We start from the raw sequence: 26,129 nt of genomic DNA on the forward strand, positions 1-26,129 counted from the left end.
TAGAACTTACATCCGTGATCTGATGCAGAAGAAGTGGGACACCCAAGTGGGAAGAAATAAATTACACGCCATAAAACCGTATATTGGATATACCCACTTGGGTTGTCAGTCGAGATTTGAAGAGGTAATCATGCGACGATGTCGTATTGGCCACACAAGGTATACCCATAAGTATCTGTTGAAAGGTGAAGATCCTCCGTTTTGTATCCCTTGTGATGAGAGAGTTACAGTCAAGCATATCCTGTAAGTCCCCATGGTCCCTAGTGTGGTGATCTACCTTCAGTTGTTGGCAATCTATAGCCCAATTTTACATTGTGATGTCCAAATTGGTTTGTATTGTTCTATTATTTTTTAGATTTCGACGCTAGTTTTATATTCTCAATGTGATAATCTAGTCATTTTACTGTCCTTCGTTGACAGGTTTTTACTATATGCACGTCTTCATTTCAATATGTAACATGTTCACGTCACAATATGGCTGCAATATTGCCGATGTGACGTTAAATATTAACTCACTCACTCACTCTTTACCAAACGGTTCTACATGCCTCATGACTCAATTGGATAAAACAAATACTAACAGTGAAAATGCTACTTCGAAACACAAAACAGGCTCGGGTTTGTCAAAAAAAGTAAATGAAGCTCTGGCTAAACAAACTGTCAAAGGAAATCAAAAGTTAAACAGAATCAATCAAAGTGAAAGGCTGGCTAAAGGTTCAACAGATGAGATTCAGCTTTATAATAAGTTTGGATCCCTTGAGGACATGGATGTGTCCGACCATGGTAATGGTAGGACACATAGCTTGTCACCGCCAAGGAAGGCGCGGGGTAGATCTCCTGTACATCCTCCTCGGAAGAAATAATGTCTTCGTCTATAATTCAGTGGAATTGTAGAGGACTCAGAACTAATGTTAATGACTTACAACTGTTAATCCAGGATCTTAATCCGTCAATATTCTGCATTCAAGAAACCTATCTAAAGCAGACGGATAATTTTGATCTACGTCATTTTAATGCATACCATTATTTTTCTCCCCCAGGCGACAGGGCTACTGGTGGATCATCTATCCTGGTGAGGAATAATGTTATTCAAGTCACGCTCAAAACAAATCTCCAAGCCGTGGCAGTGCGACTTACATTACAAGTTGCATTTACCCTTTGTTCATTGTATCTTCCACCATCTTCTGCTGTTTAGTTACGTGATTTGCAAGCTCTTTATGATCAACTACCTAAACCCTCTTTGATCATGGGTGATTTAAATGGCCACAACCCACTCTGGGGTGGTACGGCACGGGAACATATTCAGCTCTCGATTTATCAATGACTGATTCCACCCTATTTAGTGAATTTGAGTGGTCAGTCCATGATGACCTCTGTGGAAGTGACACTTCCCAACACTATTAAAACCTGTCAACCCATCTGATGCTCCGCCATCATTACTATGGAATTTTAGAAAGGCCAACTGGGCTTTATATGAAACCCTGTGTGCTGACAAACTTAGACCTGACTGTTTTCTTAATGTTCCCGATGCTATAAAAGATTTCTCTGACATACTAAACACCATTGCTGATGAGTGTATCCCAAAGTCCTCTACAATTTCACACATAAGGAAACCATGGTTTAACTCTGATTGCAAACAAGCTAGGAAGGCACGGAAAAAGGCCGAACATTATTTCCGTCATCACCCTATGGTTCATAATTTGAACAAATTTAAAATCCAAAATGCTAAAGCTCGCCGTACTTTCAAGCAAAGTAAACGTAAATCTTGGCAAAACTATGTATCTAATATCAATTCCCGCACGCCTACATCTAAGGTATGGAATATGATCCAGAAAATCAAAGGTGAGGGCTCTAGATCTAGTGTTCACCATCTCAAAGATGGAAACCAGTTATTAACTAATAAAGCAGATATAGCCAATAAACTTGGAGAAACATTGGCGCAACCTTCTTCTTCCTCGAATTATGTACCTCAATTCCAAAAGTATCAAAAACAGCAAGAAAAGAAAGCTATTAATTTTACTTCAGATAACGGGAAAGATTACAATGAGGTATTTTCGATTCATGAGCTCCATACAGCTCTTGACCAAGGCCATGATACTGCTACAGGAGCTGATAACATCCATTATCAACTTCTGAAACATTTACCGGAATCATGTTTAGAGACCCTTTTACATATATTTGATGATATTTGGACATCTGGAAAGTTTCCTTCTTCATGGCATGATGCTATAGTTATCCCTATTCCTAAACCTGGACGTGATCATACGGACCCTTCGAACTATCGGCCTATATCGCTAACGAGCTGTGTTTGCAAGACCATGGAACGCATGATAAATAATCGACCTGTTTGGTACTTGGAAACAAATAACCTCATTACAGATATACAATGTGGTTTCCGTAAAAAACAGAAGTACAGTCGATCACTTAGTGCGTTTAGAATCATTTGTCAAAAACGCACTGATCAATAAACAACACGCTGTATCTGTCTTTTTTTATCTTGAGAAGGCATACGATACAACATGGAAATATGGCATTTTGAGAGATTTACATGACTTCGGCTTGCGAGGTCGTTTGCCTGAATTCATTGCCAACTTTTTAAATAACAGACAATTCCAGGTCCGCGTGGGTTCTACCCTTACAATCAGGATCAGGGTGTTCCACAAGGCAGTATTTTGTCTGTCACTCTTTTTAGCATCAAGATCAACAGTTTATCAAAAGTTTTAAACGATTCAATTGATGGATCGTTATTTGTGGATGATTTTAATATTTCTTGTCGTGGTAAAAATATGCATACAATTGTACGGCAATTGCAGTTGTGTTTAAACAAGATTAATAAATGGTGTCTTGAAAACGGCTTTAAATTTTCCAAATCGAAAACTAACTGCATACATTTTTGTCGTAAATATAAATCACATAAAGACCCTGAACTGTCTCTAGATGGGACGCCGATTAAAATTGTGAAGGAAGCCAAGTTCTGGGGTCTAATCTTTGATTCACACTTAACGTTTTTGCCGCATATTAAATCACTTAAAACTAAATACCTGAAAGCACTTGACCTATTGAAAGTGGTGTCAAATTCTAAATGGGGAGGTGATCAAGCTACCCTTCTCCATCTATATCGATCACTCGTACGTTCTAAACTTGATTATGGCTCCATCGTATATGGTGGAGCCTGCAAAAGCAATCTTAAACTTCTTGATTCTGTCCATCACCAAGGGCTAAGACTAAGTCTTGGGTCCTTCAGAACTTCACCTATTGACAGTCTTTATGTTGAGGCCGATGAACCATCTCTTGCACAACGCCTTATCAAATTATCTTTACAATATATCACAAAACTATACTCAAACGAATCTAACCCAGCATATAACTGTGTCTTCAATCCTCTTTATGAGGATTTGTATAGCAAAAAGTCTTCTCTTGTTCCACCTCTTGGGCTCAGAATAAAGCCGTTTATTGCTGCTGCTGGTATTAAGCTGGACAATATAGCTCCTTTCCGTCTTCTTTCCTCTCCCCCTTGGCAGTTGGTTAGGCCACAGGTTGACCTAACATTAACGACTTTTAAAAAATCAGAAACGAATGAATTACAGTATAAACAAGAATATAGTCAGTTGAAACAGACATATAACAATTACAAATCCTTATTTACAGATGGGTCCAAGGACGGTGGCGCAGTTGCTAGTGCCACTGTCATTGGATCCAGGACAATATCTTCTAGATTACCAGATAATAGCTCTATTTTTACAGCAAAAGCTAATGCCATATTAACAGCTCTTAAATATATTCAAAGACACCCTAAACGTAAACAGTATATAATATATTCCGACTCTCTTTCTTGCCTTCAGGCTTTTAAAAATATTTCCTGTAAACATCCACTTTTAATTGAAATTATTGAACTGTATAATACTCTTGCTACTGGTCAATACGACATCGTCTTTTGTTGGCTACCCAGTCACGTAGGTATTTCTGGGAATATGATAGCCGATCTTGCTGCCAAGGCAGCACTCAACAAATCTGTGACGCCACTTCTTCTTCCATATTCAGATTACAAAGTTAGCATTAGAACATATATCCGTGATCTGATGCAGAAGAAGTGGGACACTCAAGTAGGTATCAATAAATTACATGAAATAAAACCGTATATTGGTTACACCTACTTGGGTTGTCAGTCCAGATTTGAGGAGGTCATCATGCGACAATGTCGTATTGGCCACACAAGATATACACATAAATATTTGGTTAAAGGTGAGGATCCTCCGTTTTGTATCCCTTGTGATGGAAGAATCACAGTCAAGCATATCCTGCTTGACTGTGTTGGGTATTCCATTACAAGGGGTCAGTATTTTAATTCACGAACTCTGAAGGATCTTTTTAATAACACAAGTTCTCATTTAATCTTTGCATTTTTAAAAGAATTAGATTTATTGACCGAGTTGTAACTAGATAAATATTTTATTATTGGAAGTTTAAATTCAGAACTGTGTTAGTGGCTGTATCCTCAAAGGAGGTTGAAGTACTGTAAAACTATTGTCCTCCTGAGAGGGTACGTAAGTCCACAAACATTCAAAGTAAATTCTAAATTTCCACCTTTTTAATCGTAGTATAAGTGTTTTTTATTGTATGGCTAGATTTCCCACATTGCTGACGGCTGAGGGGATGATGTAAATTCAGTTAGGGTCCATGCAGGTAGCAAAGGTACTGTAAGTCCCCATGGTCCCTATTATGGTGATCTCCCTTCAGTTGTTAGCAATCTATAGCCCAGTTTTATATTGTATTGTCCTCTATAGATAAATTGTTTTAGGCATAGCTACTAGTTTTACATTCTTTTCTGTGATGTTCTAGTTGTTTTAATGTCCTTCGTCGACAGGCTTTTATACTACTCATATATTCCATTTTAATGTTACGCTCCCGTCACGATATGGCTGAAATATTACCGATGTGACGTTAAATTTTAACTCACTCACTCACTCCTACTTGAGTATACCCTCCTGGTATCTTTGGTGTCGTTTTTTGTAGATCCACAGACATTTGACATCGTCCTTGTTGACGCTCCGGGGTGATTGGGGAGCTAGGGGGGTGAATTATATCCATAACGATCATGGCACTCCCACTTAATAAACGATCGCATGAGTCTTATGGTTCGCTCTCTTCGGAGGATGAGGCTTCAACAGTTTTCATCAACCCTGGCAATTGGTCTCGTTTCCTTATCATGTCTTCAGTGGATAATTGTCCTCTGAAACTTAATCCCTTCGCCATTGCAAAGGACATTGAAGTACAAGGATTTACAAAACTACGTTCCGGTTCTTTACTGATAGAATGCAAAAAACAGATACAATCCAAAATTCTGCTCTCAACCAAATCACTTGCAAATGTCCCTGTGACGGTCTCCCCACACGGGACATTACACACCAGTAAAGGCATTGTAAGTGATACGGGACATTGCCTTTCGGACATGACAGAAACTGACATAGTGACAGAATTACATGCCCTTGGGGTGACAGATGGTAAACGTTTCACTGTCAGAAAGAATAACGAAATCATTAAAACAAACACTAACCTGTTGACATTTTTTGCAGTCTAAACTTTCCCGAGTAAAACATGAACAGAAGATTACATTTTTTATGAAGCAAAGAAGATTGTGCTTGCACAAGAACAGCCTGGTCATATTCCACAACGGTTTCCGCTTCGCGTCAGGGATACAAATCTAAACATTTTTCATGTAACTTTGTCGGTTGCCAAACTGACTACACTTGGACATGGACATCAGCACCTACTTTACTACCAGCCGAAGTCCAGATGATGCCTCAAAAAACAGACTTCATTTTCACAAACGACGCCTTCTTTACAAACGGACAAGGTATCTGGTAATACGGACCCAACGACATCACTGAAACAATCATCAAAGTTAGATCGGCGAAACAAAGCAGACAAAATGTCAAACAAACTGCACAAAACAAACACAACCCGTCCACTGAAAGTATCAAAAAGTGTCACAGTGCCAGAGCTCCGAAGGGAGCGGATAATCCTGTCAAATTCTTTGACAAGTTTGGATCCCTTGAGGACATGGACGTGTCCGACCATAGCTATGGTAGGACACATAGCTTGTCTCCTTCTAGGAAGTTGAGGGGTGGACCATCCGTTCATCATACAATGGAACTGTAGAGGACTTAAGACCAATTTAACTGATTTACAGTTACTAGTCCAAGATTTTACACCGTCAACCGTATGCTTACAAGAAACCCACCTGGAACATACAGATAATTTTGATCACCGTCAATTTAATAGATACCATTGGTTTTTCTCCTCCAGGGGATAGGGCTTCCGGTGGAGCATCTATCCTGGTGAGAAACAATGTTATTCATCGCACAATACCCCTTAAAACAAATCTCCAAGTCATTGCAGTACGACTTACGTTACAGGTTGCCTTTACTTTGTGCTCTACTACATACCACCAACATCAGCTTGTCAACTATCTGATCTTCAAGCTCTTTATGATCAAATACCTATGATCAAATACCTAAACCTTGTTTAATCATGGGGGATTTAGATGGTCACAGTCCACTCTAGGGTGGTACTAAAGGTAAATTACTGGAGGATTTCATCTCAAATAATGATTTATGCATTTATAATGATGGTTCACAGACATATTTACATCCTGGCACAGGAACAAACTCAGCTCTCGACTTGTCTATTACTGACTCTAACCTATTGAATGAATTTGAATGGTCTGTCCACGACGACCTCTGTGGAAGTGACCACTTCCCAACAATCTTGTCAAGTCAAGTAAATCCATCTGATGTTCCCCCTTCGTCAAAATGGAATTTTTAAAAGGGTAACTGGTCTTTATATGAAACTATTTGTGCTGCTAAACTCAAGCTTGAACTTTTTCATAATATTCCTGATGCCATAAAATGCTTTACAGATAAACGAAAGAACATAGCTGATGAATGTATCCCAAAGTCCTCTGCAGATCCAACACATCCGAAAACCATGGTTCAACGATGATTGCTAACAGGCTAGGAAGGCACGGAAGAAAGCTGAACATTACTTCCGACGCCATCCTGTGGTCCACAATTTAGACAAATTTATAATTTCAAATGCCAAAGCAAGACGTACCTTCAAGCAAAGCAAACGCCAATCTTTGCGAAATTATGTCTGCAAACTTAACTCGCGTACTCCGATATCAAAGGTGCGGAATATGATCCAGAAGATTAAGGGTAAGGGGTCCAAATGTAGCATCCACCATCTTAAAGATAGAAACCAGTTATTGACTAATAAATCTGATATTGCAAATAAACATGGTGAAACGTTGGCCAAACATCCTTCCTCATCTAATTATGTACCTGAATTCCAAAAATACCAACACCAGCAAGAAAAGAAGCCTATTAATTTCAGTTCAGATAATTGGGAAGATCACAACGAAACTTTTTCGATACATGAGCTTCATACTGCTCTTGAACAGGTTGGCACCCGTGGCGAGCCACCTCCTCGTGGTGGGTGCTGGGTAACGCTAAGAGCTCGCCAACCCCGTGTGGACCCGGGTCAGCATGGTCCATAGCACCCCATTGCTGGTCGCAAGGAGCGGCCGAATTGGGCAACCTGTTTGCCGTGGGTTGCGTCCCGTGTCGGTGGAGGACGGTAGTCTGGTGGTTGAGGGCAATGGGAGCCTGCAACCGTGTTTCCGTTGCTCAACACGCCACTTCGACCCTTACTTCACCTAGACGGGTGGTAGAATCGGCCCGATTCTATCAATCGGCTGGTCACGCCATGCCCTGTGCATGGACAACATTCGTATGCACTTATTGTATTGTGTACACGTTTTGATATTGGATTTTCGTGTTTCAAATTATATACTATAATATACGTTTGCCTAGAGTCCTATGCCAGAAGGCGGTGGCTCATGGGCCAATCTGGTGATATGGACCGCTGATTACTGAGTTTCTACGGGAAAATGCCACGGGCCGGACCAGCCTGACATTGCTCCTGTTATTTACAACAGCTTTTCATGTCCGTATTTCTGGAGTATGGTATTCCTGTAACCCTGATGCCGTAGGCTGGCTTCCACTACAGCACCGTCCTAGTTGACACTCGATGGCGGGTGGGGAGCAGGGATGCTGAACCTTATTCTTACAACATGGCTTTACCTACACACTCTGGTTCGTTGAAAACTAACAAACGTAAGCATTTAGATTCTCTGTCATCTGATGAAGATGCCTGTTCACAAGTTCCAACGTCTTGGCCAAGGTTCATAGTTATTACATCTGCTGACGGAAATCCCCTAAAACTAAATCCCTTTGCAATTTCTAAGGGAATCCAAAGTATCTGTGGGGAAGTGAAAAACGTCACCCGTCTTCGTTCTGGCTCAATCCTCGTGGAATGTGATCGGCGACAGCAGTCTGTTAATCTGTTGAGTGTTGAGCATTTTGTTAACTTAAAAGTTGTTGTCTCTGCGCATAAGTCACTCAATTCTTGCAAAGGCATAGTGAGAGATCGTGCTCGCTGTCTGTCGGACATGACAGAGGAGGACATAGCAAATGAACTGACATCTCAAGGTGTAACTGCCGTAAAGCGCTTTACTAGAAAAACAGAAGCTGGAAATGTTGTGAACACTCACACATATCTTTTCACCTTTTCATTATCAAAACTTCCCACATCAATAAAAGCTGGTTACTTTAACATTGGAGTGGAGACCTACATCCCGAATCCACTCCGTTGTTATAAGTGTCAACGGTTTGGCCATGGAGCCAGATTTTGCACTGGACCGACAAGATGCTTCCGCTGCAGTGGAACTCATGAGAGTTCCGAGTGTACGAATGAGATTCAGTGTGCCAACTGTGATGGTCCGCACTTGTCCTCTTCCAAGACCTGTCCAGCTTTTGAGCACGAAACAAAAATATTACAACTTAAATGTACCAACAACATCTCTTATAGTGAAGCAAAAAGGTTACTCTCAGCGTCTTCTCCTTACACTAAAACATTCTCAGCTGCTGTGTCTTCCACGCGTCGAACTCCACCAATGTCAACGACATCAACTCAAACTGACATCTCTTGGGTACGTGATGACCAGAGCAACTATGGCAATACATCAGTATTAACATCTGCCACACAAACAGACATTCCATCCACAACTCATCCTAAACCATTAGATAGAGAGGCTACAAATGTAAATATCAATCAGGATGACGCTCATGTATCTAGAAAATCAAAAAAGCAAATGAGGAGAAAGGCCAGGGCACTCCAGCACTTGGAGGAACTTTCTCCAACACAATCCCCTGTAGAGGTTCAAAATATGTTTGATCCTCTGGAGATGGAGGTGAATCCCTCACTCCCAGGCAGTGGGAATAGGACGTCCTCCCGTTCTCGATCTCCAGTTGAACCTCCGTAAACGGTTTCATGACAGACTACACTTTGCTGCAGTGGAATTGCAGAGGACTGAAGAATAACTTCAATGAAATACAATTACTAATACAAGATCATCAGCCGTCAGCATTATGTCTCCAGGAGACATACCTCAAACATTCCGATACCTTTAACTTACGTCGGTACAGCGATTACCATTCCTTTTCCCCTCCTGGGGATAAAGCTACAGGAGGCACTTCTATTTTAGTGCGGCAGGGTATTATTCACAGCCGTGTCCCACTTCATACAAATCTTCAGACTGTTGCCGTTCGTTTAACTCTCCACATTGCATTAACTCTGTGCAGTTTATATATCCCTCCTTCGTCTTCTATTCGACTATCGGACCTTCAGAATCTCTATGATCAGCTTCCAAAGCCATGTGTTATTTTGGGGGACCTCAACGGGCATAATCCGCTTTGGGGAAGTGCCCATACTAATGATAAAGGTAAAATCATCGAGGAATTTATTTCCAATAATGATTTATGTATTTCAAACGACGACTCAGCCACCTATTTACATCCAGCTACGGGAACATATTCTTCCCTGGATCTGACACTCACTGATTCTACCTTATATAATGAATTTGAATGGGTGGTCCATGATGACCTATGTGGGAGTGATCACTTCCCCACCATTCTCAAAAACATCAGTCCTGGTGATGATCCACCTGTATCAAGAAGGAACTTTGCCAGGGCTGATTGGTCTTTATATCAGACTCTATGTGTTGAACACTTGAAGCACGATCTTTTTAGGAACAGTGAAGATCCTATACAGTTGTTTTCGGATACACTAAATGACATTGCTGATAAAGCAATTCCTAAGTCCTCTGCAATTCCCCATATTCGTAAACCATGGTTTACTAATGAATGTAAACAGGCCAGAAAATGTAGGAAGAAGGCTGAAAAATATTTTCGAAAACATCCTACTGTCCATAACCTAGACAAAGTAAAAATTACTAATGCCAAGGCAAGACGTACCTTTAAGCAAAATAAGCGTCAGTCGTGGCGAAATTATGTTTCTAAAATAAATTCACGTACACCCATCTCAAAGGTGTGGAATATGATGCAAAGAATAAAGGGCAAAGGTTCCAAATCAACTGTCCACCATCTGAAGGACGATGATAATATATTAACTAATACAACTGATATTGCCAATAAACTTGGTGTAACTTTAGCCAAGCATTCATCTTCATTAAATTATATCCCTGAGTTTCAAAAGTACCAGAAACAACAGGAGAAGAAAAACATCAATTTCAACTCGGACAATGGTGAAGACTATAATGAATTGTTTTCATTACATGAGCTCCATACCGCCCTTGAGCAAGCTCGTGATACAGCAACAGGATCTGATAATATTCACTATCAGCTCCTAACGCATTTGCCCGAATCATGTTTAGAAATTCTTTTAGACATTTTTGATCAAATATGAACTTCTGGGAATTTCCCAACTTCGTGGCGTAATGCCATTGTTGTCCCTATACCAAAGCCTGGCCGGGATCACACTGATCCATCTAATTACAGACCAATCTCCTTAACGAGTTGTGTCTGTAAAACCATGGAACGAATGGTAAACAATAGATTAACATGGTTTCTTGAAACCAATAATCTTATAACAAATATCCAGTGTGGTTTCAGGAAAAACCGGAGTACAATTGATCATTTGGTACGACTAGAATCATTTGTTAAAAATGCTCTAGTAAATAAGCAACATGCAGTGTCGATATTCTTTGATCTTGAAAAAGCGTACGATACCACCTGGAAACATGGTATTTTAAAAGATTTACATGATTTTGGTTTGAGGGGTCGTTTACCTCTTTTTATATTACAATTTTTAAGTGACAGGCAATTTCAAGTCAGAGTGGGTTCAACCCTGTCTGACCATTATCATCAGGATCAGGGGGTCCCACAGGGCAGTATTTTGTCTGTAACACTTTTTAGTATCAAGATAAATAGTTTATCCAAGGTTTTAAATGATTCAATCGATGGATCATTATTTGTGGATGATTTTAATATTTCTTGTCGAGGTAAAAATATGCATACTATCGAACGGCAATTGCAATTGTGTTTAAACAAAATAAATGAATGGTGTCTAGAAAACGGCTTTAAATTTTCTATGTCAAAAACTAATTGTATACACTTTTGTAGAAAATATAAGCCACATAAGGACCCAGAACTGTTTTTAAATGGCTCTCCCATCAAAGTTGTTAAGGAGGCCAAGTTCTTAGGTCTAATTTTCGATTCCCACTTAACCTTTTTGCCGCATATCAAATCACTAAAAACAAAATGCCTGAAGGCCCTCGATTTACTGAAAGTGGTATCCAACTCAAAGTGGGGAGGCGATCAAGCAACTCTCCTACATCTATACAGATCACTTGTCCGTTCCAAACTCGATTATGGCTCCATCGTATATAGTGGAGCTTGCAAAAGCAACCTTAAACTTCTTGATTCTGTCCATCACCAAGGTTTAAGACTTTGTCTTGGGTCTTTTAGAACATCACCTATCGACAGTCTCTACGTTGAGGCTGATGAACCATCTCTTGAGCAGCGCCGTATAAAATTAGCTTTACAGTACACTACTAAATTATACTCCAATGAATCTAACCCTGCGTTTAATTGTGTCTTCAATCCCCTTTATGAAGATTTATACAACAAGAAATCTTCTCTGGTTCCACCTCTAGGGCATAGAATTAAACCATTTCTTTCTTCGGCCGGCATTGAACTGGAAAACATAGCTCCTTCCCGTCTTCTTTCTTCTCCTCCTTGGCAGTTGGTTAGGCCACAAGTCGACCTAACATTAACTTCATTTAAGAAATCAGAAACAAATGAATTACAATACAAACAAGAATACAATCAATTAAAAAACAAATATGGCAATTACAAATCCTTATTTACAGACGGATCCAAGAGCGGTGGCGCAGTAGCATGTGCCACTGTCATTGGATCCAGAACAATATCTTATAGACTACCAGATAACAGTTCTATTTTCACAGCAGAAGCAAACGCCATATTAACAGCCCTCAAATATATTAAAAAACACCCTAAATACCACCAATATATAATCTTTTCTGACTCTCTTTCTTGCCTTCAGGCGATTGAAAATGTCTCTTGTAAACATCCACTTTTACTTGAAATTATTGAATTGTATAACGATCTCGCTACTGGCCAGTGCGACATCGTCCTTTGTTGGTTACCCAGTCACGTAGGCATTTCTGGTAACACAATGGCCGATCTTGCTGCTAAGGCAGCACTCAACAAATCTGTGACACCACTTTTGATTCCATACTCAGACTATAAAGCTACAATTAGATCTTATATCCGTGATCTAATGCAGAAGAAGTGGGACACCCAAATGGGTGTTAATAAATTACATGAAATAAAACCGTATATTGGTTACACCTACTTGGGTTGTCAGTCCAGGTTTGAGGAGGTTGTTATGCGACGATGTCGCATTGGCCATACTAGATACACTCACGAATATATACTTCAAGGTGAGGATCCTCCGTTTTGTATCCCTTGTGATGAAGGAATCACGGTCAAGCATATCTTGCTTGACTGTATTGATTTTGCCATCACAAGGGAGAAATATTTTCATGTCAAAACAATGAAGGATCTTTTTAATGTTAATTATCATTTAATCATGGAATTTTTAAAGGAAATAGAATTATTACATAAATTTTGAATAATATGTTTTGTAAATAGAAAGTTGATATTTTAACCATGGTGGTAAGAATTGTCAACTGCGATTGTTAGTGGCTGTACCCTCAAAGGGGGTTAAAGTAGCGTAAAATTATTGTCCCCCTGAGAGGATACGTAAGTCCTAAAACTTTCAAAGTGAAATCTAAACTGACCAATTTTTAATCGTAGTATTTTTGTCATTTTAAATTTCGGCTACATTTTTCTACAATCACCAACGGTTGAGGGGATGGTGTAAATCCAGCTAGGGTCCATGCAGGTAGCAAAAGTAATGTAAGTCCCCATGGTCCCTAGTATGGTGATCTGCCTTCAGTTGTTGGCGATCTACAGCCCGTATTTTATATTGTATTGTCCAAACAGTGGTATTTGTTTTAACTCTCCACACTAGTTTTAAATGTAACTGTGATATTCTAGTTGTTTTACTGTCCTTTGACGACAGGTGTTTATAATGTATACATATTTCATTTCAATATAGAAATGTTCTCGTCACGATATGGCTGAAATATTGCCGATGTGACGTTAAATATTAACTCACTCACTCACTCACTCTTGAACAGGTTCACGACATTGCTACAGGACCTGATAGGATACATTATCAACTTCTGAAGCACTTACCGGAATCGTGTTTAGAGACCCTTTTAAATATTTTTGATGATAATTGGACTACGGGAGAATTTCGTGATGCTACAGTTGTTCCAATTCCTAAACCTGGACGTGATCTTACCGATCATTCCAATTATAGTCCCATGTCACTAACTAGCTGTGTTTGCACAACCATGGAATGCATGATAAATAATCGACTTATTTGGAACTTGGAAACAAATAAGCTTATGACAGAGGGCGGTGACGCAGTAGCTTGTGCCACTGTCATTGGATCCAGAACAATATCTACTAGAATACCAGACAACAGCTCTATTTTACTGCAGCAGCAAACGCCATATTAACAGCTCTGCTCTTAAATATATTCAAAGACACCCTAAGTATAGACAATATATGAGTCTCTTTCTTGTCTTCAGCTTATGAAAACTCCTTCTTGTAAACATCCACTTTTAATAGAAATTATTGAATTGTGTAATGATCTTGCTACTGGCCAATACGACATCGTATTCTGTTGGTTAACCAGTCGTGTAGGAATCTCTGGTAACACACTGGCTGACCTTGCTGCTAAAGCAGCACTCAACAAATCTGTGACACCACTTCTTATTCCTTACTCTGATTATACAGCCACCATCAAATCTTATATCCGTGATCTGATGCATAAGAAGTGGGTCACCCAAGTGGACATTAATAAACTACATGCAATAAAACCTTATGCTGGTTATACCTACTTGGGTTGTCAGTCCAGATTTGAAGAGGTATCATGCGGCGATGTCGTATTGGCCATGCGAGATATACTCATGAATACTTATTGAAAGGTGAGGATCCTCTGTTCTGCATCCCTTGTGACTGTGTTGAATATGCCATCACAAGGGATAAATATTTCAAATCACGAACTATGAAGGGTCTTTTAGCATATTTAAAACACTTAGGTTTGATAACAGACTTGTAAATAGATAAATATTTTATGATTGGAAGTTTAAATCGATAACGAAGATTGTTTGTGGCTGTATCCTCGAGGGGGGTTAAAGTACTGTAAAATTATTGTCCTTCTGAAAGGGTACGTAAGTCCACAAACATTCAAAGTAAATTCAAACTCTCTGCTATTTTAATCGTAGTATACGTGTTCTTTTAAATGTATGGCTAGATCTGTCTAAATTGCTGGCACCCGTGGCGAGCCGCCTCCTCGTGGTGGGTGCTGGGTAACGCTAAGTGCTCGCCAACCCCCATTGTGGATCCGGGGGCATATTTGGTCCACCAACCCGTTTGCCGTGGGTTGCGCCCCTGTGTCGGTGGAGGACGGGAGTCTGGGGGTTGAGGGCACTGGGGGCCTGTGACCGCGTTCCCTTTGCTCAACACACCCCTTCGACCCTTACTTCACCTAGACGGGAGGTTGAATGGGCCCGGTTCAACCAATCGGCTGGTCATGCCAAGCCCTGTGCATAGATTATAAATTTATTTATCATTGCACAAGTATGATTTGGAACTGATTTTGATTGATTTTGGTCTTGGCTCTAATATCTAAAACATGTTTGATGTTGAATTTTGTTGCTTTGAACTTTGCCTAGAGTCTTATGCCAGAAGGCGATGGCTCATGGGCCAATCTGGTAGACTAATTATTTCTAATTCTTCTACTGGAGTATATCATCCGGGTATCCTTGGTGCTGCAAACTGGAGGCCCGCTTGCTTTAGCATCGTCCTTGTGATACTCCGTGGTGGGTGGGGAGCTCGGATGATGAAATCTACATAACTAACCATGGCTTACGAAACCCCCACTAAGAAGAGCAAACGTCCTCTCGAAAATGATCCCGTTGACGACCTCAGACCGTCCAAACAAATTGATTATTGGCCACGTTTCCTTGTCATTGAGACCAAAGATAACACACCTTTGAAGCTGAACCCGTTTGCTGTGTCTAAAGGTATCCAAGGCATTGCTGGCGAAGTAAAGAACATTCGACGATTACGTTCTGGTGCGCTGTTGATTGAGTGTGCCAGAAAACAACAATCAACCAACCTTTTGAATATTGACACTTTTGTTGGTACTCCGGTTACTGTCACGGCCCACAAAACACTCAACACCAGTAAGGGAATAGTGCGAGATCGTGATCGATTGCTTGCAGACATGTCTGACCTAGATATCGTTTCCGAGATGAGAGATCAGGGTGTACTATATGTCAAACGTTTCTCAACCCGTAAAAACAACACAACCATAAAAACCAACACATATCTGTTTTCCTTCTCATCGCCTACTGCTCCAAAGTCACTTAAGGCAGGGTACTGTAATCTCAATGTTGATACATACATTCCGAATCCGCTGAGGTGCTTCAAGTGCCAAAAATTCGGCCATGGTGTAAATACGTGCACATTGTCTGTTGTGTGTGCTCATTGTAGTGAAAAAACACACACAACAGAAGATTGTGACAGCCATGTTAAAAAGTGCACAAACTGCGCAGGGGATCACCCATCTTTCTCTAAAGAATGTCCTGTGTGGAAACAACAAATGGCCATTAACAGAATAAAGTTTACACAGAACATCAGTTTTGCAGATGCAAAGAAATTGGTCCAGAGCTCAGTACAAACGGAAAGCTATGCTTCCGTTGCCAGACCAAACCCAGACGCAACATCCACAATTATGAAATTATCTGCAAGCTGTCAGACAAACTTGACTTGGGTGAACACGGATTCCCCTCAACCTTTGTCACCTGCCATATCTACTCAAACTGCAGAATCACTTCCTGGTACATCTCAGATTCAATCAGCAACATCCCCTGATCATAACATATCTTCTCAGTCATCAACAAGGTCTCAACCCAGTAAAACAAAAACTAAGAAGCCTGATTCTTTGAAAAAGCTAAGTGGCAGAGCCCCAAAAGGTTCAGAGAATAAAATCCAAATTTAAAACAAATATGGATCACTCGAAGACATGGACGTGTCTGAAAACGTCCGCTCTAGGGCACACAGCCTGTCGCCGACCAAAAAGGTGCGGGGTAGATCCCCAATAAATCCCCCCAAAAGATAGGTTATCAGAATAATATTATTCAGTGGAATTGCAGAGGACTAAGGACTAATTTTAATGAATTGCAGCTTTTAATCCAGGATTTTACACCGTCAGCAATGTGTCTACAGGAAACATATTTAAAACACACTGATACTCTCGACCTCCGTCATTTCAATGCATACCATTATTTTTCACCTCCCGGCGATAGGGCAAGTGGAGGATCATCAATCTTGGTACGGCAAAATGTTATACATAGTTCAATAGCGCTTAAAACAAATCTCCAAGCTGTAGCTGTGCGACTTACATTACAAGTTGCATTTACGCTTTGTTCATTGTATATTCCACCTTCATACACTGTCCAGTTAACTGATCTACAAGCTCTTTACAATGAACTTCCTAAACCCTGTATAATCATGGGCGATTTCAATGGCCATAACCCACTCTGGGGTGGTCCTACTACGAACACCAAAGGTAAATTACTTGAGGATTTTCTTTCAAATAATGATCTCTGCATTTACAATGACGGATCACATACATATTTACATCCTGGCACAGGGACATATTCAGCTCTTGATTTATCAGTTACTGACTCTAATCTCTTAAATGAATTTGAATGGTCGGTTCACGATGACTTGTGTGGGAGCGACCATTTCCCTACAATACTAAAACCTGTGAGCCCCTCTGATGTACCTCCATCATCACGATGGAATTTTAAAACGGCCAAATGGGCTCTATATGAATCTCTCTGTACTGGCAAACTTAATCCCGAACGTTTTATTACTGCTCCTGATGCTATTAAATGTTTTTCAGATGTACTCATTGACATTGCTGATGAGTGTATCCCAAAGTCTTCTGCAGTTCCACATATTCGAAAACCATGGTTCAACGATGAATGCAAACAGGCTAGAAAGGCAAGAAAAAATGCAGAACATTATTTCCGTCGCCACCCTATGGTGCATAATTTAAATAGATTTAAAATTTTAAATGCTAAAGCACGGCGTACCTTTAAACAGAATAAACGCCAATCTTGGCACAATTATGCATCTAAAATAAATTCTCGGACACCCATGTCCAAGGTATGGAACATGGTCCAGAAAATTAAAGGTAAAGGTACTAAATCTACTGTCCATCATCTTAAACATGGAGATCAATTGCTTACTGATAAATCAGATATTGCTAATAAACTAGGTGAAACCCTTGCTAAACACTCTTCCTCTTCCAATTATGTACCAAAATTCCAGCAATATCAAAAACAAGAAGAAAAGAAAACTATTAATTTCAATTCTGATAATGGGGAAGATTATAATGAAACTTTTTCTATTCATGAACTCCATACTGCTCTTGATCAAGCTCATGACACTGCTACTGGAGCTGATAACATACATTATCAACTCCTGAAGCACTTACCAGAATCCTGCCTAGAAACTCTTCTCAATATTTTTGATGATATTTGGACATCGGGTAACTTTCCTCCGTCATGGCGTGACGCCATAGTAGTACCAATACCTAAACCTGGACGTGATCATACGGATCCATCCAATTATCGACCTATTTCACTAACTAGCTGTGTTTGCAAGACCATGGAACGCATGATAAATAATCGACTTGTTTGGTACTTGGAAACAAATAACCTTATAACTGATATACAGTGTGGTTTCCGCAAAAACAGAAGTACTGTCGATCACTTAGTGCGTTTAGAATCATTTGTTAAAAACGCACTAATTAATAAACAACATGCTGTGTCTATCTTTTTTGATCTCGAAAAAGCATATGACACAACCTGGAAATATGGTATTTTACGAGACTTACATGACTTCGGCTTGCGAGGTCGTTTACCTCAATTTATAGCCAACTTTTTAAATGACAGACAGTTTCAAGTTCGAGTGGATTCTACCCTGTCTGATCATTACAATCAGGATCAGGGTGTTCCACAAGGAAGTATTCTGTCTGTCACACTTTTTAGCATCAAGATAAATAGTTTATCAAAAGTTTTAAACGATTCAATTGATGGATCGTTGTTTGTGGATGATTTTAATATTTCTTGTCGTGGTAAAAATATGCATACCATTGAACGGCAACTGCAGCTTTGTTTAAACAAAATAAATAAATGGTGTCTTGAAAACGGCTTTAAATTTTCTAAATCCAAAACTAATTGTATACATTTTTGCAGAAAATATAAGCCACATAAGGACCCTGAACTATCTCTAGATGGCACTCCCATCAAAGTTGTAAAGGAGGCCAAGTTCTTGGGCCTAATCTTTGACTCCCACTTAACATTTCTGCCTCATATTAAATCTCTTAAAACTAAATGCCTGAAGGCTCTTGACTTGTTGAAAGTTGTTTCCAACTCAAAGTGGGGAGGGGATCAGGCTACCCTCTTACACCTATATCGATCACTGGTCCGTTCGAAACTCGATTATGGCTCCATCGTATATGGTGGAGCCTGCAAAAGCAACCTTAAACTTCTTGATTCTGTCCACCATCAAGGTCTAAGATTTTGTCTTGGGTCTTTCAGAACGTCACCTATTGATAGTCTTTACGTTGAGGCCGATGAACCATCTCTTACTCAACGTCGTATAAAATTGTCTTTACAATACATTACTAAATTATATTCTAACGAATCTAACCCTGCCTATAACTGTGTGTACAATCCGCTTTATGAGGATTTGTATAACAAAAAGTCGTCTCTTGTCCCCCCTCTTGGGCACAGAATTAAACCATTTATTTCTTCTGCTGGCATTGAGCTGGAAAGTATATCGCCTTCCCGTCTTCTTTCTTCTCCTCCTTGGCAATTGGTTAGGCAACAAGTTGACCTAACCTTAACATCATTTAAAAAATCAGAAACAAATGACTTACAATATAAACAAGAATATCATCAATTAAAACATCAATATAGCAATTACAAACCCTTATTTACAGATGGATCCAAGGACGGTGGCGCAGTGGCTTGTGCCACTGTCATTGGATCCAGAACAATATCTTCTAGATTACCAGATAATAGTTCTATTTTTACAGCAGAAGCTAACGCCATATTAACAGCTCTTAAATATATTCAAAGACACCCGAAACGTAAACAGTATATAATCTATTCAGACTCTCTCTCTTGCCTTCAGGCTATTAAAAATCTTTCTTGTAAACATCCACTTTTAATTGAAATTATTGAACTGTATAATAATCTTGCTACTGGCCAATACGACATCGTCTTCTGTTGGATACCCAGCCATGTAGGCATTTCTGGTAACGCAATGGCCGATCTTGCTGCCAAGGCAGCACTCAACAAATCTGTGACACCACTTCTTATTCCCTACACTGATTATAAAACTACCATTAGATCTTATATCCGTGATCTGATGCAGAAGAAGTGGGACACCCAAGTTGGTATAAATAAATTACATGAGATAAAACCTTACATTGGTTATACCCACTTGGGTTGTCAGTCCAGATTTGAAGAGGTCATACTACGACGATGTCGTATTGGCCACACTAGATATACCCATGCATACCTGTTAAAAGGTGAGGATCCTCCTTTTTGTATCCCTTGTGATGAGAGAGTCACGGTCAAGCATATTCTGCTTGACTGTGTCGAATTCTCCATCACAAGGGATATGTATTTTACAGTTAAAACTATGAAGGATCTTTTTACCAGCGTTAGTTTTCATTTAATTATTGGTTTTTTAAAAGAAATTGATTTTTTGATTGAATTGTGAGCAATATGTTTCTGTAGAAAGATGTATTTTAATAATTGGTAGTTTGGATTCGTAACTAGAATTGTTAGTGGCTGTACCCTCAAAGGGGGTTGAAGTATTGTAAAATTATTGTCCTCCTGAGAGGGTACGTAAGTCCAAAAACATTCATAGTAAATTTAAATCTACCAGGCTTTTAATCGTAGTATTCGTGTTGTTTTAATTTTGGCTAGCATATTGTACACTCGCCAGCGGCTGAAGGGATGGTGTAAATCCAACTAGGGTCCATGCAGGTAGCAAAGGTACTGTAAGTCCCCATGGTCCCTAGTATGGTGATCTACCTTCTGTTGCTGGCGATCTATAGCCTGTTTTTATATTGTATTGTCTGAATATTGATATTAGTTTTAACTTTCCAAGCTAGTTTTAATTCAAATTGTGATACTGTAGTTGTTTTACTGTCCTTTGTCGACAGGTTTTATAACACACATATATTCCTTTTCAGTGGTTTGTTCCCGTCACGATATGGCTGAAATATTGCCGATGTGACGTTAAATATTAACTCACTCACTCACTCACTCACTCTAAATTGCTAACGACTGAGGGGGACGATGTAAATCCAGCTGGGGTCCATGCAGGTAGCGAAAGTAATGTAAGTCCCCATGGTCCCTAGTGTGGTGATCTACCTTCAGTTGTTCTCGTCACGATATGGATGAAATATTGCCGATGTGGCACTAAGTATTAACCCACTCACGCACCCACTCACGTTTTTTCCAGTTCATAACCAAGTTATATCAAATAGTCCACTGGTAATTATTTGTTCCAGCTCCTTGTCCAGTCCAGCTGGGATATGTGTACAACCGGAGACTGAACATGTGTTACAAAAAACACTCTGACCTCAGCGTGTGGGCTGAAGCCAACAGAACATGTTCAGCAGCTGGCAGCTACCTCGTCATCATCAACAGCGCTGAACGGAACCAGTTCATGTACGACATTGCTGCAGATATTGGTAAGTTTGTGGGTTGGATGATTCATTATTACTGAGTGAGGGTAATGTGACATGTTGTTATTGGGCTAGTCAGTGCGTTCATCTGGTGAAAGTGATTCAGATAATGGGAAATATTTGGAACAACTCTCACAACACTAAATACAGTTGTGACAGTCAGTTATTGAACACAAATATAGACTTTTAAACGCCATATTCCTAGCTGAACGTTATCAAATACAGCAAAGTCACAAATTCCCAAGCAGTGTCCTTCTTTTCGTATTTCTTTTATAAAAGATTGACCTGTTTAACATGAGGGAACTCGATGAAAGCAAGGAATTCCGCGGCTATTGTCAAAGTGTTTCGGACATAATATCAATGTTCATTTTGAAAACCCAGCAAGGGTCCATGCAGGTAACAAAGTTAGTGTAAGTCCCCATGGTTTCTAGTATGATGATCTACATTCACTTGTTGGTGATATCCTGACTTCTCTTCATTGGCTTACTGTGTCTCGTGTACAAATCTCTCTACAACTCCTGTCCAAAGTATCTCCAGAATCTTGTCAAGCCACACACCCCATCCCGCCCTCTTCGTTCGGGTAGCAACCTACAGCTCGACATCTCAAGAATTAATCAAAAAGCCTTCGGAGGACGCTCTTTCTCTCATAGTTCTGCAGTGCTCTGGAACTCTCTACCTCTCCATGTGAAAACAGCGTCTTTCGATCTCTCCAAGTCATGTCTCAAAACACATCTTTTCAAACGCTATCTCTAATATATTCATTCCATCTTCACTGTGTACCAATCATGCCTTTACCTCATTTTTTAAACATGTTTGTAAATCTTCTTTTGTTTACATAATATATTTCATGTTTTGTCATGCGCAATGAGCATGTGTCTAGCGCGTGGAGTTGTGCGCTTTACAAGCACTCTTATTATTCTTATTTTGTATCGTCGTTTATAGTTAAAGCATTATGAATTTCAATTGCTACTTTTCCATGTATATGATAGTCCAGTTTATTGTACTGTCCTTTGTTGACATATATGTAAACTGATAACCTTATTTTCATCGCTATATTGATGTAATATTGCCCATGCGATGTAAAATGTTAACTTATTGGTATTTTACGGACCATAGTGAACAGGTTTTACTCTACTAATGTGTTTATCTATACAGCATTAATTGTTATCGCTGAGATATTGCCGGTGTGACAGCTTTTTGGACTAATGACCGACATGACTAAAGCTGTTACAAAGGTTACGTTACGGATGGCAAGTGGCGAGTAAATGTTCACTAGCACATTTCTTCTGTTTCAGGGCCATTTTGGACGAGCGGGAATATACTGGGATCATCCTGGACATGGGGAGACAACTCACCAGTTTCGGAGCCCACATTCTGGAGCCCCGGGGAACCAAACACAATTAATTCAACCCAAAAATGCCTGGTTTTCTTTGAACTTGACCTCCCGAACAGCTGGCACTCTGGTGATTGTGTCCATCTATTTGCCAGTATCTGTGAAATAGCCATTTAGAGAATTCTGTTTGATATGCCATGACGAAAGGTACAAGAAACAGGTACACAGACAAGCCTAAAATGTTCGATAATATACTGAGCAACCAATTAGCAAGTTACAATGATTCACAATAGAAGTTTCTGGTACAATGCAACTGAGTCAAATCTAAAATAATAGGTCACAAATATTCTGAATGTAGGTCAAGTGTTGACGAAGAGGCAGACAGATGTAGGTAGGCCGAATAATGACACAACTCTAATGTAACCCCGAGTGTAAGTCCGTGTGTGTGTGTCCCATGAATACAAAATCCAACCTTTACATACAATGACACAGTCGAGAATGTTCCAGCGAAGTGTGGGACCTTCTCGATCGGCCTCGCGTTTACCACCAGTCAAAAGACACACACATGTATGGAGGAGTGCCCACACATGCAGCCCTAAAGTGTTACCTTTAAAAGCATGCCGATAAAACACGATTACCATGATACGAAATGTGACCCGTATCTATCACTCTAAACATTGTGACCCAATGATAACTATCACAATGTTAATCCATGATAATACGAATTACAGAAAATACGCTCTCGTAACACTCCACAAGTACATTATAAGGTGTTCGCATGATTTGATTGCAGGAGATTATCGTATGGATATGGAACTTCATTAGTAATAGTGATTAAAGCCAGTTATTAGAAAAAACACAAGCGTAAGCTTTGAGAACAATATGGTTCACGACACTAGTCATGAAAAAATATAGAAAGAAACAAAATGTCAGACTCGAGAAGAGTCGAAGTCGAAACATTAATAATGATTTATTACTAAATGCTAAAAATGGTATTTGTTTTCACTGTAAACGATTACTCGTTAAGGATTCATGTATTATGCATATCATTCATGTCTCGTCTTTTGAAATAACTTAACCATCAACTTGAATAATGGGGTTCCACGTACGATCGTTACAACCTATCAACTGTTACGATGATTATGCACAGCATTTCGACCCGGACCACAGATTGAGATTATGTCGACTTTCCCCGTAATAAGACTAGGGTGTAGTGACGTGAATGCCTGTGAGTGTGATTTGCACATCTCTGACGCCTCTTCTTGTTCCATTGGTTTGCTCACTATTTCTCCATATCTCCAAGTAAAGTCATTAGCACCATCAGATGAAATAAATACTTCCATACCAAGGGGTATAACCTCACTTTTGTTGTTTTTGGAAATACCTTGAATTCACAAACGATAATCAAAACATTTTGGCATCTATTCATGATTTCGTGTAACAAACAGACAAAATTACAATTGTTATCTATTTGAAAAATGTCTGTGAATACCCGTCAGACCCCCATAGTCACTGGTCTGTTCTCTTGTTTAGTTCTATTTTGACTGTAGTGTTTGGAGTGTCTTTGTATACTGAGCAAAAATAAAAACCTGGCACAGGTACATTTATGACTTTTTTTGTTTCTGTTCATTTGAATATTTCAAACAGTATCTCTAGTAAAAGTAAACATTGTGAATCCTTTAATTTCATGAAATTTTAAGGTCACGTGCATTCCTTGACGTAATTGCCTAGAAACATTTAAAAAAAACTGAGAATGCACTTGCAAACGGAAAATTATGAGGCGAAGTGGTGATGTTTACCAAAACTGAGTAAGCACAGTGGAGTTGAACTGGAAAAACTAACTGATTTTTTCATTTTGATGACCTTTGACATGAAGAACGTCAACGTGCTATTGGGAGGCTTCATGCTGGTCAGTCTGTGGTTGCTGTTGCAAGAGCGTTTAACTGTTCAAGACGAACAATTTTTAATCTCAGGATGAGAATGCATCAAACGGGAACGATTGCAGATCGCCCGAGGCCAGCAGCGTCACGTGTGGTGTCACTCCGGGAAGTTCCAGCAATACGATCACGTCATCTTCGCAACAGATTTGTCACTTAAACTTCCACAAGTAGGGAGATGTTTGGTGGAAGGATAATTCCACAAACTGTCAGAAATCGCTTACGTGCTGCCGCACTCGGCCCCCGGAGACCGCATAACGGACCAGTCTTAACGTCTCTTCATCGCCGTAACCGACTTGCATGGGTCACAAGACACATAAGGTTTACTCAAAGACTGTGGAATTCGATTGTCCTCAGTGACGAATCTCGATTCAACTTGAGATTTGCCTGTGGCAGGGTCCGTATGTACCGCAGACGAAGCGAACGTCATGCTCAAGTCTGCGTCCGTGACGATGACAGATTTTGTGACGAAAGCGTCATGGTTTGGGTTTTTTTTGCACAGACGGACGTTCTCCTCTTGTTCAAGGGAACGTAACTGCTGCCCAGCACTGGGATCAGAGTTTGCAACCTGTTCTGCTTCCGTTCATGCAGAGACACGCGCCTGGCCTAACGTTCCAGCAAGACAACGCTAAGCCCCATATAGCAGGTCTTATGTAGAATTTTCTAAGAAATGCCGGTGTTCAAGTCAAGGATTGGCCATCGCGTACCCCCGACCTCAATCCGATCAAGCACATCTGGGACGAACTGGGTCGTCAACAATACCACCAAGTCCACCACAGAGTGAGTGAGTGAGTGAGTTAATGTTTAACGTCACATCGGCAATATCTCAGCCATATCGTGACGAGAACATTTAAATTAAATATATGCATATGGAAAAATCTGTCAACGAAGGACAGTAAAACAACTAGCATATCACAATTTTAAGTAAAACTAGTATGGAAAGTTAAAACTAATAGCACTATTTAGACAATACATAATAAAAACAGACTATAGATCGCCAACAAGTGAAGGTAGATCACCACACTAGGGACCATGGGGACTTACAGTACCTTTGCTACATGCATGGACCCTAGTTGGATTTACATCATCCCCTCAGCTGCTGGCGATTGTACGAAAGGTTAGCCAAAATTAAAACAACATGAATACTACGATTAAAAACCTGGTAGACTGAAATTTACTGTGAATGTTTGTGGACTTACGTACAGTCCACCACAGACGTTGCAAGATCTTCGACGTGTCCTTGTTGAGCAATGGCGACGTCGTCCTCGGGCAGTGTTCACTAACGTTCTGAGATCCATGAGGAGACGTTGTGTGGCTGTACGAGACGCTAGAGGTGGACACAATCGTTACTGAACACCTCAGTTCCATTGTTCACCATTCTGTAAACTTCATTTTGGAGGGTAGTCCGACATCATAAATGTTATCAACGTTAAAGACAAACGACGAGACGCGACGGAACCTGGACCAGGACAATGTCTGATGCAAATGTTTGA

At 40.0% G+C, this 26,129-nt stretch overlaps 1 protein-coding gene across 1 annotated transcript in view; it reads left to right on the plus strand.

Moving 5' to 3' along the window:
• Positions 1-22,876, plus strand: part of LOC137272263 (C-type lectin domain family 4 member E-like) — a 33,153-nt gene extending 10,277 nt beyond the window's left edge. The window contains exons 2-3 of the mRNA XM_067804624.1: positions 21,190-21,372; positions 22,662-22,876. Of these exons, the coding sequence (XP_067660725.1) occupies positions 21,190-21,372; positions 22,662-22,876 (398 nt within the window). The remainder of the gene's footprint in view (positions 1-21,189; positions 21,373-22,661) is intronic.
• The last annotated feature ends 3,253 nt before the right edge of the window (positions 22,877-26,129 follow it).

Source organism: Haliotis asinina, chromosome 2, assembly GCF_037392515.1.
Source record: "Haliotis asinina isolate JCU_RB_2024 chromosome 2, JCU_Hal_asi_v2, whole genome shotgun sequence".
Classification (NCBI taxonomy): domain Eukaryota; kingdom Metazoa; phylum Mollusca; class Gastropoda; order Lepetellida; family Haliotidae; genus Haliotis; species Haliotis asinina.